The sequence below is a fragment of the Botrytis deweyae genome (assembly GCF_014898535.1).
Source record: "Botrytis deweyae strain B1 chromosome Unknown BDEW_001, whole genome shotgun sequence".
Classification (NCBI taxonomy): domain Eukaryota; kingdom Fungi; phylum Ascomycota; class Leotiomycetes; order Helotiales; family Sclerotiniaceae; genus Botrytis; species Botrytis deweyae.
In genome coordinates this window covers 2,324,844-2,345,158 of record NW_024066208.1, presented here as the reverse complement: position 1 = coordinate 2,345,158, position 20,315 = coordinate 2,324,844, and the positions used below count along the sequence as shown (strand labels likewise).

General features: G+C 43.0%; 8 protein-coding genes across 8 annotated transcripts; 4 read left to right on the top strand and 4 right to left on the bottom strand.

The window, feature by feature from the left end:
* The first annotated feature begins 2,793 nt into the window (after positions 1-2,793).
* EAE98_000699 (uncharacterized protein) lies at positions 2,794-4,376 on the top strand. Its single transcript, XM_038948317.1, has 2 exons — positions 2,794-3,390; positions 3,452-4,376. The coding sequence occupies exons 1-2, from the start codon at positions 3,033-3,035 to the stop codon at positions 4,225-4,227; spliced, it is 1,134 nt and encodes a 377-aa protein (XP_038815994.1). The 5' UTR covers positions 2,794-3,032; the 3' UTR covers positions 4,228-4,376.
* A 3,951-nt stretch (positions 4,377-8,327) lies between these two features.
* On the top strand, positions 8,328-9,428 carry EAE98_000698 (uncharacterized protein; the record flags this gene model as incomplete). The annotated part of the gene is made up of 1 exon (XM_038948316.1): positions 8,328-9,428. One exon carries the CDS (start codon positions 8,328-8,330, stop codon positions 9,426-9,428), a length of 1,101 nt encoding a protein of 366 aa, XP_038815993.1.
* A 1,235-nt stretch (positions 9,429-10,663) lies between these two features.
* On the top strand, positions 10,664-12,160 carry EAE98_000697 (uncharacterized protein). The gene is made up of 2 exons (XM_038948315.1): positions 10,664-11,084; positions 11,143-12,160. The coding sequence occupies exons 1-2, from the start codon at positions 10,929-10,931 to the stop codon at positions 11,983-11,985; spliced, it is 999 nt and encodes a 332-aa protein (XP_038815992.1). The 5' UTR covers positions 10,664-10,928; the 3' UTR covers positions 11,986-12,160.
* Positions 12,161-12,196: 36 nt separating this feature from the next.
* On the bottom strand, positions 12,197-13,876 carry EAE98_000696 (uncharacterized protein; the record flags this gene model as incomplete). The annotated part of the gene is made up of 1 exon (XM_038948314.1): positions 12,197-13,876. One exon carries the CDS (start codon positions 13,874-13,876, stop codon positions 12,197-12,199), a length of 1,680 nt encoding a protein of 559 aa, XP_038815991.1.
* Positions 13,877-13,972: 96 nt separating this feature from the next.
* Positions 13,973-14,176, top strand: EAE98_000695 (uncharacterized protein; the record flags this gene model as incomplete). The annotated part of the gene is made up of 1 exon (XM_038948313.1): positions 13,973-14,176. One exon carries the CDS (start codon positions 13,973-13,975, stop codon positions 14,174-14,176), a length of 204 nt encoding a protein of 67 aa, XP_038815990.1.
* Positions 14,177-14,729: 553 nt separating this feature from the next.
* EAE98_000694 (uncharacterized protein) lies at positions 14,730-15,157 on the bottom strand (the record flags this gene model as incomplete). Its single annotated transcript, XM_038948312.1, has 2 exons — positions 14,730-14,914; positions 14,977-15,157. The coding sequence occupies 2 exons, from the start codon at positions 15,155-15,157 to the stop codon at positions 14,730-14,732; spliced, it is 366 nt and encodes a 121-aa protein (XP_038815989.1).
* Positions 15,158-15,533: 376 nt separating this feature from the next.
* On the bottom strand, positions 15,534-17,903 carry EAE98_000693 (uncharacterized protein; the record flags this gene model as incomplete). The annotated part of the gene is made up of 6 exons (XM_038948311.1): positions 15,534-16,010; positions 16,075-16,340; positions 16,389-16,660; positions 16,712-17,137; positions 17,216-17,596; positions 17,851-17,903. 6 exons carry the CDS (start codon positions 17,901-17,903, stop codon positions 15,534-15,536), a joined length of 1,875 nt encoding a protein of 624 aa, XP_038815988.1.
* Positions 17,904-18,188: 285 nt separating this feature from the next.
* Positions 18,189-19,964, bottom strand: EAE98_000692 (uncharacterized protein; the record flags this gene model as incomplete). Its single annotated transcript, XM_038948310.1, has 3 exons — positions 18,189-18,821; positions 18,874-19,044; positions 19,092-19,964. 3 exons carry the CDS (start codon positions 19,962-19,964, stop codon positions 18,189-18,191), a joined length of 1,677 nt encoding a protein of 558 aa, XP_038815987.1.
* Between the last annotated feature and the right edge of the window lie 351 nt (positions 19,965-20,315).

Sequence of the window (20,315 nt, the reverse complement as noted above, 5' to 3'; positions counted from 1 at the left end):
GCAGTCATAATAAGTATTTAAATAGACTTGCAACGAAATTTGAGTGGTAAACTAACATCAAATTCCATATTGAGACGAATGAATCATCTTCAAACTATTCATCTCGATTGGCTATCAGCTTCCTATGCTGTCGTCATCTTTAGGGCCCATAAACCATGATTTCCTCCATAGTAAAGGCCTTTGCATTATTTTGAAGTTGCTCATTGATATCAATAAAAATATCAAATTTTACTATGGACGAGCTACATTACCAGAAGAAGTTAGCCTCTCTTTCATGACGTCCATTAAAGAAGTCAACAGTTACTCAAATTGATACCCCTATCCGATCCGATTAATCCATTTCTTGATATAAGTAGCTTGAGAGAAAAAAGATGACCATCTCAATTTTTAGCAAGAGCTTTGAACAATGAATCCTCTAGAGGGGCTAAAATCACAGTAGAACCACATGCAACTAACTCTATTTTCCCAAATGGAGAAGGGAATGGAGATAATGACGAGGAGGTTATCTATAGAAATTTAGCGTGATGTCATGTCATGTAAAGTATTACTTCTGATGAGGCCCAGGATACTATTGTAGGTACGATGAAAAGATGATCTATGGGGGAAACACTGACACGAGAATTAGGGCTTGTGGTTTGTGGTTTGTTTTGACTTGTCATTTTAAATATGCTGAAATACCAGCTGCAACTAATTATGATCAAGAAATAAGTATATCACCTTGCAATTGTTTGGAAAGCCATATAGCTTGGCTTTCATATGTTTTCCCCTCAATCTTGACATTATCCAATCATGGAAGAGTTGCATGACAACAAGTCATGACTTGGAACGATGTAACGAACAATTTCAGTAACGAGAAACAGTATTTGTATGGAAGATTTGAGACCTTCTAAGGCTTGTTCGGGAGTCTGACAGTGATAGTTCCATAGTATTTTAAAACGCAGTAAAATAATTCAAATTTACCCCATAAATTCTGGAGTAGCTTTCCTGAGATTCTCGACTTTCTACCTCGAACTTGCTCTTTTTTGATCATGGATTTTCCCTTGGGAAATGTCTTTGCGTCCTGCTGCGAGAACCTCACCCTCACTGATACCGGCAGATGCCAGAAGCCGCCAAGAGAACTAGCTCAATTCTTCAGCCCCGTAATTATGAATCCCTTAGAAGCTCTAAACCACCGTCCCGAATCCTTCTCACTCCTCGATACCCCATAAATAATTCAAATTACCCCAGTCTTTTGTGAAGGGAGATATCAGATGGGGAGACGACCAACACAATATTTCATTCGAGTTTTCGAGAACTCGGAGCCTGAAGGTCCAAACAAGTTTGTTCGATTTGTATCCACTGGGCATTTGAGCGGAGAGAATGAATGGAAACATTTATGCTTTGGAGAAGAGGGGTATGATAAGAGAGAGATTTTTGGTTGGAGGTGTGAGGATACTTGGGTTCATGACTGGTCGTATGAAGTGGTACTTTGGAAGAAGGAATAATGTTTGGAGCGTGCAAGAAGATCATCCCGCAAAGGTATTTGGGGGAATTTTGGCACAGCATATCGGTTTTATGCCAGGTTGAATAATTTACTTATAGGATAATGATGGTTGGTAACGTATAAAGTAGGAGGGTTATAGGGCTATTCAGGGGAAAGCGGGGGGTGCGAACCAACGCGTTTCTCATTCACGTCTGCATTCGCACTCCCACTCCCAACTACAAACGCAAGGATTCTAGAAGAACGCGCGCAACAAACACCCAAAATCTCCCAGCGTAGAGGGATCTTGTGATATGTTATATCAATCAAACCGTTGTTTTTATTAGCATGAAAAAAACACACCCAGGGAGTTCCAGTGGTCATGAGTACCGAAATGCCATCCTAAATCTGTATCAGAAGTTTGCATGCATTGGAAGCTTAGGCTGCCTGAAATGCGCAAGTGATCTGATTCTTATGTCTGGCAAGCCAGATGACAGATCATTGCGAGCTACCGCAAGACGTGTGCCAAACGATTGTGGCATGAGGATTAAGAGGATGTCAGGGACTGCAAATACACATTGGGAATCATATAATTTGCGTCTCTTGAAACGATGGAGCAATATATAAGATAATGACTCTAAATATTAGACGTAAACTACACATCAGATCTTGACTACTCTCCAAAATGCATGAGTTCATGAATACTCCAGTGCTAACTGATTGACACGGCGACAAATGGAACTCCAAGGAAATTTAGATATCCGATAGAATAGGGGAGATCACTTGCACAGACATCCTGCGGGAATTTCTATTCCTTGGCTAAAGCTACTTGCTTCATACAGAAGGGAGAGGGAACAAAGTCGATAAACGATATGCCTATTTGTGTACCAGTAAATATAATCCTGATGCGATGTCATAATAGAGTTATTTTTTCAATTTCACCAATTCTTTAAAATGTGGAGTTTTCCCCTTAAATAAGCTCAAAAATCCTTTCCCTGCCGGTAGATCAAACCCCTCTAACTTCCAAGGTTAGCGCTGACAGGGACCCCCAACTGCGCCACGGCCAGCGTGTCATTGACCACTTACAGGGCTCACCTATTACGCCATGGCCCCTTCGTTTCAATCTCCATCTAATCTTGACCACCAAACAAAAGAATCTCAAACCTTTAAAAAAACAAACGTGCAGAAAAGACGAGCCGAGAAATGCACGACGATGCACAAACTAGCTAGATATCTTGAATACGAGAAAAGATGGGGGGTACTGTCCTCTCTTTTGTATCTTCATTTCTTCTTGATTGATTTGTGTTGCTTGATTCAATATTCTTGGTAGGTTATTCACTCGGTCGGTCAACCTCATTGCTTTCCTGCCCTTTTTTGTTATTATAACACTTGTTTTGGTTTGCATATGCATATGAACTGGTCAATTTGACTCTCATTGTGTTGATCCAGTTTCGAAATATATATTTCGTTCTATATTTCATTCTAGTCTGTTACATTTCTAGCAGTCGTACCACACCACAGCATTCACGACGTTGATAAATTCTTCCGGGCCTCGGCCAGCAAATCCTTTAGAATGAAGATATTCTCTCTGCCGCCTATTCCTTTGGTCTTGTTATTTACGAACATTAATAAAGTCCTCGCACAGAAAGATAATGGAGAAGATTGTTCATGTTTTCGGACGGATAGTGCGTCATCTGGATATTTCACATACCATCGATTCCATGATTTTCGAACAGTAGCAGCAGCTTCGCAGACTGTGCCCAATTTAATTTCGAATGAAAGCGATACATCGAATGCACTGGCAACATCAGAATTCTTCTCGGGGCAGGCTTGGAATAATGATTGGTCGACGCAGAATTGGAATAATAGTGATTCAATGGAGAGTGGAAGTGGTGTGCTGATGGTTAATTCGGCAAATAATGTCTACATTGGTATGTTTCAAACTACCCTTCTCTCCTTCTGCCACTCGAGGTATTAACACGCCATTCGCAGAAACCTCTACCGATAATGATACCTCCTACGATACCTATCTTACCCTCCGTACAGCGCGTCTCGAGGGCTTCCAATCCGTTGCCGAATTCGACTCCAACGAAAAGAATTTCCAATATATGTCCGCCCGATTCCTAGCTCGAGTGGTTGGTTCCGAAGGAGCATGCGCGGGAATGTTCACTTATCTCGAGTCTGACCCTATCCAAGAAGCCGATATTGAGATCTTAACATCTGGTCCCCGTAACGTGGTCCAATACACAAACCAACCTTCCTTAAATAAAGAAGGTGATGCCGAACCTAGAGCTACAAGCAATGCTTCAACTTCAGACGGTGCTATGGATTGGAGTGTTTGGAATGTATATCGAATGGATTGGATGCCCAAACAAACATCATGGTATGTTAATGGAGAGAGTGTGGCGAATATTACATACCAGGTTCCGAAGGATCCAAGTGGTTTGATATTGAATATGTGGAGTGATGGAGGGGAATGGACGGGAAATATGAGTTTGTATGATGAGGCGTACCTGCAAGTTCAGTGGATTGAATTGGCTTTTAATACTAGCGGGGATTTTGCGGGCAGCAAGAGGGATCTGGAGAAGAGGAAAAACAAAGGCTGTAAGGTTGTTTGTGGAATTGATGAAGGAGTTAATGTTACGGGTAGCCCGGCGTTGTTGATCAACAATACTAATGCGGCGACATTGGGATGGAAGGAGGGGACAGGGTGTATGGGGTGGGTTCCCGTGTTTGTAGTTGGGTTGGCTGCTTTTGGGTTCTTGTGATCTTTTTCATTGATGTTACGATATATAGACGGATATCAGAAGGGTTGAGCCTCGAGCGGGAGCGATCTCCGTATTTCAATAGGTTATGATGTAATGAATGTGAGAAATAATAATTGTCTATCACATTACCCTAGCTACCTAGGTAGCATGATATCTAACCTGGCTAGAGATCACATCTATTACTTGCTGTAGTTTGGAAGTATATCTTTCGGAAACTTGAACGACCTTGCCAAAATCTCCAGATATTTCGTAAATTATGCATATATTCACAACTTGAACTTAACCTAACTCCCTCTCGGTTTTCCTAGCTCTCTCGCTTATGCACTTTAGCATTTCATCGGAGAATGGGCCTACTCAATCTTGAAGGTCGAGGTCTCTCGGAAAGACTTATTGAAGGCACTCGTCCACTAGATTGGGGCTTACTTGAGTTAGGCAATTCTTTGTAAGATTACCTGATCTCAATCAATTTATCAAATCCATTCGCTTCCGAAACCCCCTCCTTCTAAAAGCTTTCGCTTAATAATTCTTTGAAATCATGATATACACACATATATACCTCTAGTACCCCCCACAGGAGCGATCACCATGGATATCTACGATACGCCTCAACTAGATTCCGTCAGCTTGGAGTGATTATGAGAATTCATAGTATCAAATTGTGATGAGCTTGAGTTTGAGATTGCCAGTGCCCTTGGGATGGTATGATAAAGAATCTGGCAATTGGGCTGATAGCTTTTGAGTTTTTTTGTTGTCATTCCCATTTGCGATCTTTGGGAATGGGATGATAGGAATCGAATGATATAGATACCTTAGAAACCCCTTTTCAAAATTCTTGGATTTGGTAAATTTCACATTTCACATACTCTGAACCATCACATTGTTCATATCTATTTTGCAAAGCGTCTTCCGAAACTCTCTTCCAAGCTGCCCATACAAAATCATTACCCTGAGCTTTAGCTAGGATCTGGAGTTCTTCAGTGGTTTGAGCGAGAGCTTTTATGATGCCCTAGAACGTATTTCTCGGATACGAAGAGAGATAATAGAAATTTCATTGCAAAGAGGGGTAAAGAAGGGTGAATACCTGTGTCACACTCTCCATTTACTCCATCTAGTCTGCTTCTTCCATGCGGGATACACGTTTCTATTCACTGGAGAAAATTCTCGTGGTATTATCCACCTGGGCACCTCTTGCTTTTGGATTCCTTGGCCCTGATTAGATTGGCGTTCTTCGCTTATTGGTCTTTGTGATTCACAATCAAAATACTCAAACCTCTGGGGTTCCAATGAAAAAGACATAACTCCACGAGTAAAAAAGCTATACACAATTGCTATGCTTCTGGCTGTTGACCAAAGATATAGCAAGTTCTGTGTGAGATCAATATCTTTATGGGACTTATTATGGAATTATACAACACGAATCTTTGTTGTCATTGTGTTTTTTACTTCAGGTGATATCATTCTAAAGAGATAAAATCATATCATGTTTGACCATTTTACAGTTAAACTAGCTAACCTTTCCAAACACTCATAGCATAAAGTTAATATAGTCTTAATGATGATTTTGAAATTCCATTAAAAGCCTCCTCGGGTTTATTGATCGTGCATGTCTGTTCGCGATTTGAAGATACGAGATCTATATATGATATGGATCTTCTGCTAGTGTATCGATATGCGAGATTTATTAGAATACTAACAAGAGATAGAAAAGCCCTTCATTGATGTCAGTAAGATTAGGAAAGAAGTGAAGGTCGCGGACTACATCTATCGATTTGATGTTCAATACGAGGCTCTAAGTGAATTGGTGATCTATATATTCCCGGGGATTTCTTTTCCTTACTCAAAATCTAAAGTCCATGGAATGGACACCGAAGAAGCCTTCAAGCAAGAAACGCATACCACAGCAAGACAGCTCTCGACTTGAGATTTCCTTTCTCTCTCTCTCTCTCTCGGAAACTAGTGCTCTGCAAGTCCTTGATCACGGAAATGTATAGTGTGAATTTCACCTAAGGGATCTTTGATAGAGGAATCAAATATATTTCATTTTTTTTTTTTGTGTGCAGTGATAGGACGATTTAACATTTATCCCGCTATTGATCAAAAAGTAAATTCATAGAAAAACTTTCTGCTGTGATGATGTGATGATATGATACACTGATGCGTGGGTACAAGCCAGTGGCGGGGAACTATCAGAATAGATGCAGTCCGTGAATCCGCTGGTGTCGTTTGAGCTCTCTTCTGCTTCAACTCATCTCATCTTTTGGTCAGGATTTAATTAAGTACCCAAAGACTTGAAGATTCATACCAAAGTTTGGAAGTGACTGACTTCTCAATATTCATTACCAGATCAAAGAAGATGATCTTGAGCCTCTGCAATCAGCTCCAGAGCGTTGAGAATACTCGCCCTATCCTTCGAATCATATAGTCGTGGGCCTGTGATTAAGTAATATCCGTTCGGCTAGCAACTTTGCTCCATCACGGATTCTGTTTATGCAGCAGTACTACTCCAAGAAACACAATCACAGCCTAAAATCCTAAAGAAGCAGAAACTTCCGAGTATAATAGCAATTAGATTTCTCAAATACACTGTAGATTCAAGTGGAAAATTTGCTTGAATAACGCCCTGAAGGCCTTAGCTTTACAAACAGCTTCAGTGCGTCTTTGATCTTCATCATCAATCGTCATCATCGATTTCCTTTTACAATTTTGGGGGTCAGACGGCGATACGTTAGGTCGTGTGTACAGATTACCACAGTTTTTCCCACGTGCCTTACTTTCCACGGCTTTGAACAGTTCGAATTTAGTCTGCACTTACATGCATGATATAAAGACCGTTTAGTTCAAAAGCTCTTTAGGTTGACTTGGAAAGAACTCGTTGCTACCTTAAAAGAAAGTTTATTCGATATTGAACGGGGAGGGGGTCGGGAATAAGGTTAGCCTTCGGTAAATTTCCGGTATCTGTTTGAAGCTGAAGCCGGGATGAGCACAACATTGTTTGACCATGGTTCATAATTCCAGAAACCCATTGTTACTGTCTGGCAATGCTGGTATATGTAGACGGTGGTATTCTTTTAGAACTGTGGAAATTATTTTTGTCTCTTGCACTATAAGGGATACCCCTTTTCTTAGCTGGCTGGAAAACACTGATTTGATTTGCTAAGAGGCGCGGTTGCTAATCAATACCAACGCATATGAGGCTTTTGGGGACTATGTAGATTGAATAGCCTTTACAATATTGTTTGTTACTTTGGTGTTATCGTTGGTCTCTATGATGATGTCATTCGTCTCTTGTATAACCGCAGTTGTCGTTTTCCCTTCTTCAGCAGTAGCTTTCACAAATTTTTTAGCGTCCTGGCTTATTGTGATAATCTTTTGGTGGGCTATTGTATTTTCCCCATGTTCCTACTGTTGTAGATTGTGCCATTTCTGCTGTCATTTTGAGATCATTTTAAATCCTTGCGAGGCTTCTATGATTATGCTCATACCCGGGGTATTCTGGAGTTCGACGGAAAGGCCTGTGTCCTTGGTATACCCAAATGCCCCGAAGAGTTCATCCGTAAGGATGACAAGTGTGTCTCGATCGGAAAACCTATCTGTCCCGATGGAAGCGATTACAACGGAAAAATCTGTGCCACTACCCTTCCTCCGACCTGTCCTCTCCCTACAATCTTGAAGGGCAAGTCTTGTGTGGCAGGACCACCTACGTGCCCCGCTGGTCTCGAGTATCATGAAAAAGTGTGTCAATCGAACCAAATCCCTACGCGTCCTGATAGCTACACCTCAACGGTAAGTCTTGTGTCAGCGTTAAGCGGCCGCAATGTCCTGAAGGCTTGAAGTTCTGCGATGTGAGCTGCGTCAGCGTCGGCTTACCCGTCTGTCCCTCTGGCACTGAGTTTTATGATCTCTTCAAGGTGTGCGCCTCTGTTTCCGGACCTGGCTGTAAAGAGGGAAGTATCCTAAAGGCCGGGGAATGCGTGTCTGAATTTGCGCTTTCCTGTCCCGAGTGCAGCAACTTCAACCCCAAAACCACAAAATGTAATTTATCTGATAAGCCTAGCTGCCCTCCTGGATCTGAACTAGATGTACTCACCGAGAAGTGTGTGATGGAAGAAGCAGCCGGTTGTCCTCCCGGAAGCGATCTCTCCATCGATACTATCTCTAACACTGCCCGCTGCTGCCCCACTACGATGGCTTGGGACGGCGAAGTCTGTGTTATTGGAACCTATTTCAATGGCAAATGTCCCCCAGGTTTCACTCAAGCCGGCAAGAAATGCCAGAAGCAAGCGACAAAGTTACCTGAATGTCCCCCCGGCTCGACGATGAATGGCAGGTTCTGTGCCTCAACCGAGCTCCCTGAATGCCCTCCTGGCCACATTCTAGAAGGAACCATCTGTTCCGTCATCGAGAAGCCCGAATGTCCTCCCGAATTGACACTCGCTGGTGAGAACTGTATTTCCACTGTCTCAGTTAGTTGCCCTACTGGAACCAGGTTCGAGAGAGGCATGTGTATCAGTATTTCCCAACCCGTCTGCGAGGATGGATTCACCTTCGACAGCACCAAATGCATCTCCAACACCCGTATTCCCGAATGTCTCGAAGAGGGCAGCACTTTCGACGGCGAGGAGTGTGTCACTCCCCACTTTCCCACCTGCCCTGACGATACAGTCTTCGATGGCACTCGCTGCATCTCCACTATCACCCCCGTCTGTAGCCCTGAGTTCATTCCCAATGGTGAGGGCGAATGTATCACAACCTCTATCCCTCAGTGCAAGCCAGGCTCTTCTTTGGTTGCTGGCAGCTGCATCGTTGAAATTCCCACCTGTCTGAAAGGAACAATCTTCGATGGCAAGCAGTGCATCAGCCCCAAGGACCTCGAATGCCCACCTGATCACAAGTTGAGCAACGGGAGGTGCATCAGTTTGGTTAGCATTGACTGTGAACCTGGTTACACCCTGTTAAACGGCGAATGTATCTCCGAAAACAAACCAGAGTGTCCTACTGGAACCACCTTCGACGGCGAGGTCTGTCTTGGCTCCATACCCGAATGTAATGAAGGAATGGTATTTGATGGCGAGGACTGCGCATATCCCGAAGAACCCAGCTGCCCCTCAGGAATGAGATTTAATGGCAAAGGTGTGTTGCTGAGGACCAGCCTGGTTGCCAGGCTGGCAATGTCTTCGACAAAAAGTGCAAAAAGTGCGTAGCTGTTGACCCACCTGGATTTTCCGAAGGTCAGATTTTCAATGGAAACCGTTGTGCCTTTGCATCGGAGGAATGTATGAGCTTTGAGTGCTGTCCTGCTGTACGGGAGTGCTCTGAAGGATCTGTATTTGATAAGCACACGGGTATGTGTGCAGATTGGTAAATTGGTTTTACATGGAATAATTAGAATTTGTAACAAGAATTTCGCTATTTGTATATATATACAGGTATATGTTTAAAACCTGTAACGTTCACAGATTGGTTGGCTTGAACAGGTCGAAATATCAAGTGGGCTGAACGGTTCCTGGAGAATACTCAACAGACCCAAGACAAGATCGATTGAAGTGCTCTTCAGAAAAATTGAACTGGGTATTGTGAGATTACTTTTCCAAGCAAATTGATAACTGCGCTTGCTAGTAACATATACTTCCTCAGTATACTAGCAACATGATCAATGAAAGTATGATACTGGTTAATACAGCCTCCCATTGTTGATGACCCCCCGGAGCTAGGTAATCTCAGATACCCCTCTTTTGTTGATCAGTGAATCCATTCATTTCTCCATCTTTTCTAGACCCTGATAATTTTCTCAGATTCTCCTCACCCATTCTTCTCTTATTTAAGAGATGGAGTTTCCCACCCTATTCGGTAGACAAACGTGATTGACAAACCGTTCACACACATATTGTGTCTTGTGAGCTTTGTGCACAACTATGTGGCTCCCATTGAATAAATTAAGCGTGAGCTTGCGTAGATCTTAGCAGTGGAATTCTCCCGCGGAAACCCTCGCAATTGTCTCGAGTTTTAGCTAGAAATTATCATGTTTTCGATAATAGAATTTAGCATGGAAGATCGACAACAATAAATGTACAACGATAATCGTGGGATTAGATTCGTTCTGGGATGACAGTCAGTTTTTTGCTCCGAAATGGAACTTTCGTTTGGCAATTTGCAATTATTAATGACAGATTTAGGCGGTTCGTCATTCATAAGGTTTTGAATGCTTCTGTGAATACACCCCGGGTCCATTGGAGAGATTTATCTGTATTAAGGTTAAAGAAGCGACTCGCGTTTCCTTGCAGCTCCAAATGATCCGATAGTTTCTCACATGAGCTAGTGTCGCATAAGCCCATGTACCGTTCTCCACTATCATAACTCCGAATGTACGTAGATTGAGTCAATACCATGAATGAAACAATTCCGAACTACAGTCGTATGATACTTGTTCGTTGATGTAACTCTACATGCGGGGCAGGTGAGGGGAAATGCGGGGAGGAATAATGTGTTACCTCTAAGCATAGCTAATGTCGTTGCCATCACCATTCAAGCTGTGGTACTCCGGATATATTGAATGCTGTGTAATTCTGGGTGCCGGGATATGAGAAAGGGAGTGAAGATTGTGTGGAAGTCTATATAAAGAGACTACAGACTCAAAGTGTTTCTCAATCTTATTCATTCTTCCATCTCGGGTTTGAAATCTTAAGAAGGAAATCACATGCAAAATGGGAAAGAAGGTCATTGCCGCCGCAGTTCATGCCGCTCCAGTCTTCATGGATAAGAAAGGCAGCATCGAAAAGGTTTTAAAACTAATCAAGGAAGGAAAAGAGCAAGAAATTGAATTATTAGTCTTTCCCGAGACATTCGTTCCTGGATATCCAGTGAGTCCCTTCGATTCATTTGTTCTGCTACTCAGACTGACGCAGAACCTTTAAACAGTACTTCATTCACACCCACCCACCCCTCAAGTTCGTTGATGCACAAGCTCAATATGCGGACGAAAGTGTAGTCGTCGGAAGAACAGGCGGTGATCTCCTCCCTATCATGCATCTCTGTGCCGAACTAAAAATTGCTGTTTCGATCGGAATATCAGAGCGTGTGGAAGATGGGCACACACTGTTCAACTCGCAAGCGTTTATCGATACCGACGGAACTCTCCTCGGGGTCCATAGAAAGATTCAACCTACGCACGCCGAGCGCACGCTCTGGGCACAAGGAAGCGGACATACCTTAAAAGTATGGCCAAGCAGCGTTGGCCGAATAGGAGGACTTGCATGTTGGGAAAATGGAATGAATAACGCACGTCAAGCATTAATCGAAGATCGACAAGAGATTCATGCTGCAGCATGGGCAGCCCTTAACACTGTATCGGGATTCGAATCGGTAGCAAACATTCAGATCGAAGCCTTGATGAAAAATCATGCATTTACAGCACAAGCATGGGTCATTTGTGCAAGTAATTACGTCGACGATAGGACTTTGGAGTGGATGGAGGAGAATCTAGGACCGCAGGATCTCGTCAAGAAGGGTGGGGGATGGAGTGCGGTTATTCATCCTTTTTGTGCTGTGTTGGCGGGTCCGCATACGGGAGCCGAAGAGAAGTTCTTGAAGGCTGAGATTGACTATGATGAATTAGGAGCCGTGAAAGTTTGGATTGATGCTAGTGGACATTATAAACGTCCGGAAATATTGAAGTTGGACGTTGATAGAAGTCCAAAATGGCCGGATGATGAAATCCTCGCAAGTGGGGCTTCTATAGACCTCAGACCCACGACGGAGTAGGAAGTCAGTAACACTTGGGGGTTCAGTATCAATGAATGTTGTTTGCTCATAGCGAGAGGCCATCCAACTGGATTTAAAAACTGAAATTTAAGACTGAAGTTTGAATTGCTTGAAACACTATTTCAGCAACCTTGTTGTAATTTTAATGTTTGTATTGTTCCTTTATTATACATCGAGTGATTGAATCTATACTTCCTCTCGCAAGAAAACCTCAGATTTGCATAGCATCAGTCGTCTCCCTCATACCCTCGTTAGCTCTCTCATCTTCAGAGTCCTTAGCGATGCTTGCTTCAACGATTTCCGCAGCATGGATTATTCTTGCCCAGCTTGCGCACCCAATCATAGTCTTGCACAGATTTCCATCTTTGTCCCTTTCCTGCATATTTTGTTCTCCAGTTTTTCCGACACCAAATTTCTTGTAGAACTGGCGTGCATGCTTAGGGGAAATCGTGTAGGGGCGGCTACCGCGATAGTACAACGAATCCTCCCTATCCCTCATAAACTCCTTTCCCCATTTAGCGATACGAACAATTTCATTTCTAAGTTTCTTGGTGTGTGCATGCTTTGAAAGAGCAAGATATCCATCCACAAGATGATGTAGAAAAAAGGATCCGTCTGAAAGCATTCTTTGGGATAGATTTGGATTACAGTGATCGAAAAGTGCGCCCTCGGGATCCATTGCTGCTTCCGCGATTTCTATTGCCGTTGACAGATATCTAAGATCGTTGGTAGCTTCGTACAAGAGTGTAAATCCATGAATGGCGAATCCACTATTATATGACCATTTCGTACGTTCGATTTCCGTGGATCCATCTTCCTTTATTTTCAATTGATCCCAGATGAGTTTATCCTTTGGATCTTGCAAGTTCTCTTGAAGCCAAGTCAATAAGATTGTGGCAAACATAAGATAGGATTCAGCTTTATCGCGAGTCTCAATGACATGAGTTGACGGTAAGGCTCTTATTCTCAAGGCCGATACAGCAGCTGGGCCAACTGAGCAAGCAGCTCGAACTGTCTTGTCTGAGAGATGCCATGCGATGCCACCTGATTCTTTCTCCGCAAATGGCATAATAAAACACTCCAGAACGTCCTTGGCTTGAAGTAAAAACTCGAGCTGCCCCGTAACTTCATACGACGATACTAAAGCTTGAACGACGTGAGCGTTATCATCATAGTAAATGTCTTTATTTCCAAGGAACATCTTCCAAGCACAAAATGCATGGTAGTCCTTGTTCCAGTATTCTTGCTGTACTTTTTCAACTTGATTTATTCTCGAATGCGAAAGACAGTCGGCAGCTGCATGAAGCATGATCGAGACAGGCCATAAGACATATGCGAAATCATTTTCTTTCCCTAGAGTACTTTCGTGCTCTACTTTGCCCTGGAATTGGTGTTTTTCTTTGCAGTAAAAGTATTGGAAGGTCTCCTCAGCTAGAGTTCCAGATTCAGTCTCGCAGTTCTTTGCATCAAATATGTATGATTCATTTCGGAAGAATGACGAAATAGGCGGTTTGAACGGGTCCGGACGGGGTAATTGTCTCTGAAATCGCACCAAATCTTCATCATGAGGCTCGTCAACGTGTTCCACATTTTGATGAACATGTAATGCTCGGAGATGCTCTTCCAGAGTCATTCCGGGAGGTTCTTCAGGGATCAGAGACTGTTGCTGCTCTGTAGTCACCTCATCAGTTTGCTCGGGGATCCTAGACTGTTGCTGCTCTGTAGTCACTTCATCAGTTTGCTCGGAGATCGTAGACTGTTGCTGCTCTGTAGCCATTTCGCCAGTTTGTTCAGAGCTCGTTGACTGTTCCTGAGGCGGGGTAGGGTCTTGATCACGCCTCTTGATCTTTTGCTTGACTTTCCTAATGCTCTTCTTCACGAATTGTCTCATCGTGATTTGTAATGTTATTTTGACAAGTTGGAATAATGTTTATAGAGCACGGAAAAAGAAATTAAATGAGCTTGTAACTTATCTTTTATTTACACCATGCCACATAGATTGACTGTATCGCGATTGCCATCAATCTTAGCTGCGTTGCAAACAGTGCTTGGAATGCGGGCAGGTACGCTCGGGTGCGCTGCACTGAACTGGGCTTTACATAAGTGTCATTGCGCCACATTAGAGGCTCAATGGCACACGAATAGAGTGCCTCGATTACCACAATTGCAATTACGACTTGTTATATGGTAACGATAAGATTAATTACTCTAGCAAATTGATGTTATCCTCGTCTAAATATATGAGAAACCGATACACTATTCGAATGAAAGTTGTATTTTTGATGAAGAACTAGCAAGCTACATAATTGAACACTCAAAACACTCAAAAAACTCAATGCTTTGTCGCTCCTTCCTAGATGTTCCCACATAAGGCAATCAGGAAAGAGGGTGAAACTTTTTCGATTAGTCGATCTAAGATTTCGCTTGAAGTCTATCGAGTGGTCAGCTTACTGAGGCATCTCTACTGTCCAAGATACAAGTGATGAAGTTTCGTTGACCTGCTTTGTAGTGATTTAGAGACAAGAGCTTATTTTTGTATTAGTTGTATCATTTGTCATTTGTTCCAAACATAGACTTCCTCGACTACTCATGTCACTACTTCTTGCCAATTACCAAATCATTGAGTTCTTGTCTGAAAATTCATTGACACCTCCCTCCTTCGGCTAACTTCCTCGGAGAGTGAATTTTCTATTGTGAGACCAACTTGTGTCCCTTCCGTATTTACATCCTTAACTCCACATCTCTTAAACATTGCCCTCCAATCCCACGACCGTAGTTTCCCCGTGCTTAAACGTCCTCAATCCCGTTCTGGTGATCTTCAACTGACTCCCACAATTTGGATCTGGACATGCTATCAGTCCGTCTGTGGTCATCCAATCATTGGAATGGGTGAAGCGTTGCTTTGCTGCTAGTAGAGGGAGAACCGATGCTGTGGGTTTGTTAGTTTTGGCCTAATCTATTGGTAGGGAATTCATAAATGAAGTAACGGACATAAACTGTAAATGCTAATTCCCTGGCCAGGTGGTAAATATAGCATTTCTCCCTCGAGAGTAAAATGATCACCTTCCTTGGCACCACAGAGGATTTTGGAAGAGGGAGGGCAGATAACTTCGACACGGAGATCGAAAAGCTGAAAGGAATCATCAATCGGGGTTGAAGATGTCGTCGCCATTTTTATGTTTGGGCTCGGAAGTAGAGATCGTCAAAAGATGCTGTGTGGGTAGTGGTGGTAGTAGAGTAGGCTTGGATTTGAAATTGGCTCGGAGAGTGTAACCTTAGTTCCAGGTAAGAGTCTAGATTTGAGTGTGTCTTCGGGACCACAGCCTTCATATCTAACCTTACCGAATAACAAGGCTCTCAGGATCTGTCAACACAACAACCCACTGAGAGACCGAATACTATCGGCGTTCTACGGTAAACAATCATTATTCCAGGTTCCCCGCACGATATGAAGGATCCCCCACTTTTGAACACCGATAATGGAGATAGTGACATCTGGAATGCTGATTGCAGATCAATTAAGATACGAGTCAACACACTCTGACAACTTAACGAGGAAGACTGTTATCGGACAAAAGATTCCCCTCGCTCATCCAAAAGCCAGCATCGGTCAACAAACCATCCCAGATTTCCTTATCATGCAGTAAATCCGTGCTGAAATCCGGCGTGCTCCCATTTATTGAAGTTGTGTCTGTCAATTCCCCAGCGTCCTGATGGGATTGAACGGGTTTGGGGACATGGCAGCTTGTACCCACATCGGTGTTCATTCGATTATGGAGACTCTCTAGTGACGTTGGAATGTCGGGTTGATGCGAATGAACACCGTGATCTCGGACTTGATTGCTAGCATGGGATTTCAATCTATGGTATTTCCCAACGAGATTTTTCAAGAATCGTGCTTGCATTGCACAGCCCGTCATTTGTGTAGCACATTGTTCTGAGAAGGTATCGGATGAGAGGAGAATTGCCTGTAGCGATTGAGTCTCGAGATCTGAGCGTAAATTCTTGGGAAGAGATAGCAGCAACTGCCATTGTCAGTAGTTTATTTCAGACATTGTGAAACGTTTGACAATAAACGAATGTACCCACCTTAATGAGGAATATGGCAGCATAAGCTGTCATCACATGAACAGAGTCCTGTACAAAATAGAGCTGTTTGAGAGGCCCAATGACTTTCGATATATTCTCCAACATGCCGATTGCACTTGAAGAACACTGCCATAGTGCTGATTTCGACACTGCAGATCCTTTCTTTGCAGCTTTGAGGGATTGTTGCAAAGTATAGGAGTTGAGAAGGAGGCGGAGATGTAAGCCATAGAAGTTGACAAGGAATTGCTGAGGAGGTGCAACCATTTCTATGGAAACTTAGCGACAGGTCAGATATCAGGAAAGATTTAACAAACCATCTTCAAATTTGGGCAACCAATCCTTTTCCCAGGTGTTGAGTTCGGTGTTTAAGAGTTTAGACAAAATTTCTGACCGGAACTTTTGAGAATCTAATTTAGTCGATGACGAAAGCTCGAGAAACTCGGCACTGATTAACCGTAGACAGACAAACGCCGAGAGAAGCAGATCCTCACCAGGTACAGCGTATTCTTCTTGGTACCATTCGCTTGCTTTTGATATCAGGTTGTTTTGGTCTATCATCCAGGGTTTGTCGAGTTGTAAGCTTAAGCTTCGATCTGTTAGAGAATATGGTCAGGTTAAGAATGGGGTAAAGACTAACCTTCTGTCATAAACAAATAATACCAGCCATGTTCTTTCAATATTTCTAGCTTCCCTGATGCTTAATTCATCGGTCGAGGTCCGCAGCTTTTGTGTCACCGGTTTCAGTTCGTGCCACCCGAGCTCAATACACATGCGAATAGCATAGCCAACGAGTAGCCAAGTGCGTATCTCAGCTGGTTCTTTCCAATAAGTAAAGATTAATATTGCTTGAACAATCTCTGTGGACTTAGCTCCCCGGGTAAATACCCTTCCGAGTAGATTTTCGGTATGCGACCTGAGTGTGGGATGAAGCGCGGGGTGAAACGCTTTAGAAGAGGCTGAAAGAATTGCAGTGAGGAGGAATGATGAACGTTGGCGAACGTAATCAAATGTATGGAGTTTAGGGTCTAATTGACAGATGTATGGATTTAGACAGCGCATAAAACTATTCCCTGTCAGATTCACAGACAATTTTCCTCATAGTTCCGTCTTCTTATAAGGATTTCGAATCATTGAATCTTACCTATCGAATAGACCAAGTGCAACAGGAAAACTAAGCATGTTACATGTGATCGGATCATTGAAGCTATCTGCACTTGGGGTTGGTGATCTCGGTGAAGGGTGAGGTCTCAGAACATCCGGCACAGAAAGAATATTCTCCAGTGAGAATTTCCCAAATTGTGCTTCCCTACTTAGTATTCCAACTTGTTGTAATCCTTCGCTACCCCATGATTGTGAAGTTTGGGGTGGAGATGTATCTAACATACCACTTGGTGTGGCGTTTGGAGGTGTTTGTCGTTCCATCTCACAACGAAGATGTGTTGAAGTTTGGGGTTGATTTAGTGACTCGGCAATACTTCCGCTTTCAATTTGTGCATTTGGCCTCTGAACTTTTCGTCTTATCCTAAAGATAATTAGTACATAAATCATGCTGTACTGCATTTCAGTGAGATTGTGAATACTTTGTTCCAGGCTTTCTCCCTCTTCGATGCTGCTCAAATATACATTCAAGCGACTTTCGTTTGCATCGCTCACATTTCTCATCGAGCGAAGTGCTTTTACACTTTAACTTTACACTCCGGCATGTCAAACATGCTATTTGACTTCAGATATTTTGTCACTATCAACACCTGAAAGTTCTGCTCGAATGTGACTTACCCACTAAGTTTTGAACTAGAATGGCCAGGAAGTACAGACGACGACGAAGACATTGTTCTCGAACAATTTGTTGGTATAGCATTGATCAAAAGGAGAAACACCTTTTCAGGCAATTCGAGTACATATAAATGAATCTAGATTCCAGGATGCAATGCACTGTTCCAGCCTAATGTCCGGGGAAGATGGTAGATAGTCAAATAGCTTATCAGTGACCTGGCTCCTAGCCTGCTATCATCCCCCCACCTTTGTACAAATTTCGCCTCTTCTCTTTCCGGGCTGTAACCCCGAGAATGCAGTTGCTCAAACGGTGAAAGTTCCGGATTACTTTGATTTTGAGTTTACTGTCTATATTCCGCTCCACAATCTCCCATGGCTTCGAAGACATCTTTAGCTCTTGATCTATTCAATACACTTTGTATCGCCCCTTTATCTTCTACGTCGAGAACAAATGAGAAAGCTTTAAGATTTTCATCGATGTGCTCGCTGATCCCCATTCTTGCGCCTATTATGACAGCCCCGACATAATCGTGGTCCAACACCCATCTTATCGCCGCACTGGAAACAGAAACGTTATGCTTGGATCCAATTTTTGCCAGAATGTTCAGTAGTTCTTGAAAAAGTATCCATCCTCCCCATATGTTGATCATTTCGAAATATTTTCGATGACTTGGGGTCATGTTCTCGTCGAAAAGATTGGGAGCAGGTTTTCCAACCCATTTATCAGCTAAGAACCCACCACATAAAGAGCCATAAGTGAGTAGTTTAACGTTATGTTTCCTACAGCTTTCAGCCATCTTAAAAGTGGGTCTCAGATCTATCAGGGAGAACTGAACTTGGTTCGAAACTGCCTTGACACCGCTTTCCAAAATTTCGCACATGTGATCTGAGTCGAAATTGCAGAGACCCAAGCTTTGGACGTTGGGATGCATCTCTATCAATCGCGCTGCTTCCACATATTGGTGATCGTTGTACTAAATTATTTGTCAGTGCATCCACCGTCAACCCTTGCCATCGTGTACATACATCTTGCCAATGAAATTGGAGCAATTCCACGCTTGTAGAGTTTATCGCAGTGAGACGCTCTGACACATTTGCGTCTACAACCTCTTTTGTTACTTGGATAGGTTCGAAGACAGCCCATTTCGTCGCACAGTATATCTTCTCGGAGTCTTCTTGTCCCGATCGAAATTGTCCCTAACATATGTCAGTAGGCTAGCTTGCATTAACGGCACCTAACTTACGAATGTCACTTCGGCATCACCATAATGATCAGCCATATCATATGCAATAAGCCCAAAATCGACATGCTTCCTAAAATGACGATCAATCTTCGATCTAGAAGCAGTCCCCCAAGCAGGACTAGAGAATTGCCAGAGCCCCATGAACATTCTGGGTACTTCAGCCGGCCCCAATTGGAATGATTCTAATGCACTTTTCGATGATTGAAATCCATTTGTCCGACGAATTTCATTCCTCTGTAAAGGTTGAATTTCGCCGCCAGTTCCTTCAATCAGTTTCTCGAGACAACAAAGCCCACGGTCAAAGGGAAAATCTTGCCCGCGAGCAACAGCGATTCTTCTGCAGGCATGTAGTACTTCTCGTAATGTAGCAATAGTCTTGGAATCTTCGGTATTCATAGGGCGCATTCCTGAACTGGTAAGAAGTAATTTTTGTACCGCTGTTATTGACTGTACGATATCCCCATCGATAGTTGCTAGAATATCCAAGAACTCTTCTCCTTCTGCAGTTCTTTCGTCCCACTCCAAATTATGTATTTGTTGCATGACGCTGGTGAGAAGTTCCACACTTTCGAATCCAAATCCACAGCCCATCAGACACCTATATCGACTTTGAATTCGCTGAAGGTCTGAAGTTGGTCGTGGTGATCCGCCAGATGTGCTGAAGAGCTCCGGTATGGATGATGGCTTCGTGTTTGCAAGATACTTTGCAGCAAGTTTGGTGAGACCGGCTGTATTTGAAGTATTTTCTCCTAAAAGACCTCGAAGTATTGATCGTAGACCGTCCGCTGGCATATTCGCAATGATGCAGTCTGTCATCATATTAACATGAGCAGCTTTCGCTGGAGACTTCGCAGCATTTTGTTCAGTATCCATATTGCCCAAATGTGGTGCAATGAAGGGAAATTCAATTGATTGATCGTTGAGAGTCTTCATCTGAATTGTAATTGAAAAGTCTTTTTGTGCTCAAACTGAACTGTCTGCTTCAGAGTATATAGACCCCTCAACGATTTGCCCACTCTACATATTTCGCCCCCAATATTTACATAATTCATCGCGAAGACGTGCATGTTTGAAAGTTATCGACAGATCTTGGTGGGGAAACACCTTACATATCGTCTTGAACACCGAACACGCTAAATACCCCTGAAAGATTTAGTGTTCTATTGCACGGGGTCTTAATAATCCCCGACAATTTGCCTATCACGTTTGAACACCGACCTTTAC